The 6,000-nt window shown below is 46.8% G+C and overlaps 1 protein-coding gene across 1 annotated transcript; it reads left to right on the top strand.

Moving 5' to 3' along the window:
• The first annotated feature begins 1,002 nt into the window (after positions 1 to 1,002).
• Positions 1,003 to 5,024, top strand: TOB1 (transducer of ERBB2, 1). The gene is made up of 2 exons (XM_016203379.2): positions 1,003 to 1,283; positions 3,090 to 5,024. Exon 2 carries the CDS (start codon positions 3,233 to 3,235, stop codon positions 4,259 to 4,261), a length of 1,029 nt encoding a protein of 342 aa, XP_016058865.1. The 5' UTR covers positions 1,003 to 1,283; positions 3,090 to 3,232; the 3' UTR covers positions 4,262 to 5,024.
• The last annotated feature ends 976 nt before the right edge of the window (positions 5,025 to 6,000 follow it).

Here is a 6,000-nt window from a genome sequence, read left to right as displayed (position 1 = left end):
CACTTTACAGGAAGGCACCGTGTTCATTATATGTTCAAGTAGGCACTTGGCACACACACACATAAACACATACACACATACACATATATATACTTAGATACATTTGCAGTGTGGCACAGAGGCCTGGTTGGGACATTTGGAATGAAATGCGATTCTTCTTACAGTCTCACACCACCCCTACGTCCAAGCTGCTGCTGGGTCGCACCGGGAGGTCTGATTTAGAATGTGGAGGCAGTTAAACTGTCACCTGGGCGGGAGGTGTGGCCTTGTGGTCTCCCTTCCCCACCCCCAGCCTGACACGGCAGCTTTGGGTTCTGTAGTTGTCACTCTCTGGATGGCAGTTGGCTTGGGCCCCTGAGGTGATTAATATTCAATTAATCGGGTGCACGAGTCCCCGTCGCCCTTTCTCTAGGCTCTCCTGGGTGCACCGGAGGCCGACTTGGTAGCGTCCACGAGTGGGATTTTCCTCGGCCACAGCCACACTCGGGTAGGGTCACTTTCTGTAAACGTCCCCCTCTCTCTCGGGCCTTGGACTCTTCTCGCCGTTCTCCCCCGCGGCTTCGCCACCTGCTTCGCTCCCCTCCCCCTTCTCCCCGGCGCTCTCGGTCTAATCCGAGCGTCAGCCGCCCCACCCCACCTGTCACCCTTACTGCCACGTCTCTCCCCCAATCTCTTTCCAAACTTTTTCTTAATCCCGCCCACAGAGGCTCCAGATCGCCGGCTCATTGGCCACCCTGGAGCCTAAGAGGTGTGGCCTTGCCCATCCCGGCCCTCCGCTGCCGTCAGAATCAGGGCAGGAGGGACACGGCCAATGGCTTCGGGGGGCCGGGCAGGGGCGGAGCCAGCCGGCGAGTGCCCGGCGAGTGGGTGGGAGGGCGGGGATTGGTTTACACCTCCCCGAGCTGTGTGACGCCAATGGGCGCGCGCGCACCCCTAGGGGAGGGGATGGGGGCGGGGAAAAGGGTATAAAAGGAGAGGTGGGGCGCGGGCCGCGGCAGAAGGAGTGAAGCTCTGGCCCGGCGCGGAGTGAGTGCACTACGGGGACGCTGGGCCGGGCACCGGGCTGTGTGGATAAGTGAGCGCGCTCGCTTGACCCCGTCCCCGCCACCCCGAGTCAGAGGGCCGACCTCCCGAGGCCAGCACCAAGGCCCCTGTCCTCCGCGCTTTCCGCCCGGCCACGTCGTCGTGCACTCAGCCAGCTCGCCGCTGCCGAGCCTCCCGTGCCCCCGCCCTGCCGCCCCTTCTCCCCCGCCCAGCGGCCAGGTCTGTGGTGGAAGCAGCCCGTAAGTATCCAGGGGCGGCGGGCGGGGTCCGGAGGAGGAGGGGCTGCAGCGGCGTCGAGCACCGGGCCCTCGGGGACCGCGGCGTCGCGGCCCCGGCGCGGAGGGGAGCGGCTCCAGACGTCCAGCCCGAGGCAGCTCCCAGGGCCCCGGCGCGCCCGGGAGCCGGAGGCGGGGCCGACCGGCGCGTCGGGCTCGGCCCGGGCCGGGTGACCGGGGAAGGGCGGCCCGAGGAGAGCTGACGGGACTCGGGGGTTTGGGGCACCCAGAAGGAGCGGCGAGCTCGAGGGGAACGCTGGGGTTCGCGGGGCCTGTGGCCGCCGCGGCCGAAAATGGTGCTGGGGAACCGGTGCTCCCGGGGCTCTGGCTGAGCCCCAGGAGCCTCGGGGCTGGGGGCGGGGAGCGGCGGGTCCGGTTACGGCGGGGGGAGGGGAGCAGCTGACCCGGGGCGGCCGGCGCCCCGGTGCCCGGCCCCAAGTGGTTGCCTTTCCCCGTCTCTCGGCCTTCCTCCCCCTCCCTCCCCTCCGAGGAGATTTGTACGCTCTTTCCCCTCCCCACCCTCCTCCTCTCGCTGCTGCTGTAGCGCTTGGGTTCCGAGGGCTGTGAGCAGAAATCTAATGAGACCCAACTGGCTGTTTATGTAATTCTTCACGCTCCCGTCTTCAGGCGTTCCTTTAAAACTACCTTCCGCCGAGCCTGAATTTCGCTTGCCTGCACCTTCAAGCAATTTGGCTTAATCAGCCGCCTGCGCCGGCGCTCAGGCTTTTGGCGTGGAAAGTGTTTGTAGTTTGGGGGCAGCCAGGGAGTCTTCCCTTTGTCACCACGAATGTGGAAAATGGAACAGATGGATGATTACCAGCTTGGTTTTTAAATGTCCTTTTAAATCAACCTCGGTGTACAAATAGATCTCCTTTGCAAATATCTTCTGTTTGCCCTTGATCTTTTCTTATCCCCACCCAGTGCTGATCCAGCAAACGTTTAAAGGTCGACCTTATCGTACAGGACTCCGGCTGTGCTGTTCTCTTATCGTGAGGGAGGGAGGTGGTTTTGAAAATCAGAATAGAACCCAGAAACCCTGCCCATTAAACAGATTAATAAATAGTTTTGAAGTGAATTGTTGCTTTTGTTATATTTGCTGTCCAAGAGGTATTTTCAGATTTAGAAAAATATATATTGAAAAGAAAAAGCACAAAGAAGCTCAGTTGTGTGTCCTTAGTATGTGGAAGACCTCAACTGTGAATCATTCACTAGAATGGCAGTTCATTTAGCACATAGTACCTTGAAATTTTAAAAATAATCTTACTTCTGAAATTTCTAAATGTTTAACAGTAAAGGAGATTTAAACAGTACAGTGTATATCCAACATGAACAAATACAGAATTCGCTTCTAAATTGGTGAATAGGAATATTGCCAACTTCTAAAACTGGCATATATGTGTATGGAGGTAGGTGATGGGTAATGCTGAGTATAGTTTTCAGTAAACATTCTTGGGAGAATTGAGAGAATTGAGGGAAGAAAAAGAAGGAATACACTACATATTCTGAAGATATTTTTATTTTTAGAATATTCAGAAACAATTATAGGGTTAAAAATATTGTTTTAATTGTAAGTCCTGTTTTCCCATGATATCTTGAACTTTAATAAACAATTTTCTATTGTATATTTCTTTATTTTTTTGCTGATTATATTTTTCAGACTGTCTAGTCCATTAGACTCTTTCAAAAGTCAAATTCTGGGGGTAAAAACAGGCTGTGGGACTTACATTTAGCTTATTTGTACATGTTTGCTTTTGTTTTGTTTTCTTTAAGGAACAAGACCTGTCAAGGTGAAGGATAATCTACTAATACCAGCACTTTGAATGAAAATTTGTTTTTCTGCCACAAACTGAACACTTTTTTTCGGTGTGTGTGGGGAAGTTGAAACACAAATCTAACTTTGTGGCATAGCAGCTATGCAGCTTGAAATCCAAGTAGCACTAAATTTTATTATTTCATATTTGTACAATAAGCTTCCCAGGAGACGTGTCAACATTTTTGGTGAAGAGCTTGAAAGACTTCTTAAGAAGAAATATGAAGGGCACTGGTATCCTGAAAAGCCATACAAAGGATCAGGGTTTAGATGTATACACATAGGGGAGAAAGTGGACCCAGTGATTGAACAAGCATCCAAAGAGAGTGGTTTGGACATTGACGATGTTCGCGGCAATTTGCCGCAGGATCTTAGTGTGTGGATCGACCCATTTGAGGTTTCCTACCAAATTGGTGAAAAGGGACCAGTGAAGGTGCTTTATGTGGATGACAATAATGAAAATGGATGTGAGTTGGATAAAGAGATCAAAAACAGCTTTAACCCAGAGGCCCAGGTTTTTATGCCCATAAGTGACCCAGCCTCATCAGTATCCAGCTCTCCATCGCCTCCCTTTGGTCACTCTGCTGCTGTAAGCCCTACTTTCATGCCCCGGTCCACTCAGCCTTTAACCTTTACCACTGCCACTTTTGCTGCCACCAAGTTCGGCTCTACCAAAATGAAGAATAGTGGGCGCAGCAACAAGGTTGCACGCACTTCTCCTATCAACCTTGGCTTGAATGTGAATGACCTCTTGAAGCAGAAAGCCATCTCTTCCTCAATGCACTCTCTGTATGGGCTTGGCCTGGGTAGCCAGCAGCAGCCGCAGCAGCAACAGCAGCCATCCCAGCCTCCACCACCACCACCACAGCAGCAACAGCAGAAAACCTCTGCTCTTTCTCCTAATGCCAAGGAATTTATTTTTCCTAATATGCAGGGTCAAGGTAGTAGTACCAATGGAATGTTCCCAGGTGACAGCCCCCTTAACCTCAGTCCTCTTCAGTACAGTAATGCCTTTGATGTGTTTGCGGCCTACGGAGGCCTCAACGAGAAGTCTTTTGTAGATGGCTTGAATTTTAGCTTAAATAACATGCAGTATTCTAACCAGCAATTCCAGCCTGTTATGGCTAACTAAAAAAAGAAAAAACAGTATCGTAAAAGTTAAAAGTACAAGATAAAATGCTCGAGCCCAAGGAGGATTTTTTCACCTCCTTGAGATTTTTTTTTTTTTTAAGCTTATAGTAAAGATACATTCAAGCTTGGTTACAAAAATAAAACATGCATCACTTTTCATTTGCCAACCAAGCACAAAGTTATTTTATACTGACTGTATATTTTAAAGTATACTCTCAGATAAGGCCTCTTACAGTATTTAAGATATAGCAAGGACATGGCTGATTTTTTTCTTTTTATAAAAAATTGGCACTAATAAGTGGGTTTATTGGTCTTTTCTAATTGTATAATTTAATTTAGTACAAAGTTTGTAAAATATCAGAGGATATATATATTGTTTCTACGACATGGTATTGCATTTATATCTTTTTACTACAGTGATCTGTGACAGCAGCAGCTTCGTGTTGTATTTTTTTTACTGAAATTGTAAAATATCCATCTTAAAGACATCAGCTATTCTAAAAATTGTGTACAGGATATTCCTTTAGTGGTGGAATTAAAATGTACGAATATTTGCTTTTTCAAAAAATGTATTTTCTGTTAAAGGTTTAAAGATTTTTGCTATATATTATGGAAGAAAATGTAATCGTAAATATTAATTTTGTACCTATATTGTGCAATACTTGAAAAATGGTATAAAAGTATTTTGAGTCAGTGTCTTACATGTTAAGAGGGACTGAAATAGTTTATATTAAGTTTGTATTAAAATTCTTTAAAATTAAAAATGCTTTTTGTGGTCTTTTAAATCTTTGCCAAAGATCCATCTCTGGAATTATGATGTTGTAAATGCTAGTGATGCAGAAAGGTCTGACTCATTGAATCACAAAGGAGTAATGGAAAGCAAGTGCTCTTCTGGTGCACCAGATAGTAGTTTGCTACCTAAAAAGTTGTCCAACAAAACTCCATAGCCTGACGAATGCTTGGGACAGCTTTTTTTTGGCAACTCTTCAGTCCATAACTGTTTCCCCATGATAGGGATGGTGTGCTAAGGCTTGTCAACCCTATTTTATAACAAGTTTTTAAAGTGTGGTGTCATGCTGTGGAGTCAGGTGATAAAGTGAAATTCTCATGTAATCTGAGGATTTATTTGAGATGTGTAAGGAGACTATTGGGTCGTTTTCTGTCTCTATGGAGGATGAACAGTTCGTAAAACTTGCTTGGACAAAGCAGCTGACCTAACTTTAAAAAGATTTAGGTCTGTTTACTAATCCTTTTACTTAAAGTTCAGTCATGTCTGTAGCTGGAGAATTTATGGTCTAAATCTATTCAAGATTGGACCAGTTGCTAAATGTTAGCATTTGTGTGCATTTTCCCCAGCAAAAAAAGTTTGCATATTGGTTTTTCGTTGCAAATTGGATAGACAACCTGCTGGTTGGGGGGGGGGGGGGGGCGTTATTTATAGGTTATCCATTGATAATGTGTCAGATTGTAGTGGTTTATTAAGAATGGAGTTTTTTTATAACATGAGTTGGGAAAGACACTATTTAAATGATGAGTCATTTCACTGTTAAATTGTCCATTGATAGTGTGTTGACATAAGCATTGGTGACAAAATTGTCTTGAATGGGAAGAAAAAATAATGTTCTCTGTGCTTTTATAGTAAGAAACCAGCACTGTCTGGGTTACTAGTGAAATAAATTTGGTGTCAAATGAGTTTTTTGGACATCAGTCTACAAAAGCCTTTTGTCTGTACCCATGCAG

This window comes from Miniopterus natalensis, chromosome 17 (assembly GCF_054644295.1).
Source record: "Miniopterus natalensis isolate mMinNat1 chromosome 17, mMinNat1.hap1, whole genome shotgun sequence".
Lineage (NCBI taxonomy): Eukaryota > Metazoa > Chordata > Mammalia > Chiroptera > Miniopteridae > Miniopterus > Miniopterus natalensis.
This window is presented reverse-complemented; position numbering and strand designations above follow the sequence as displayed.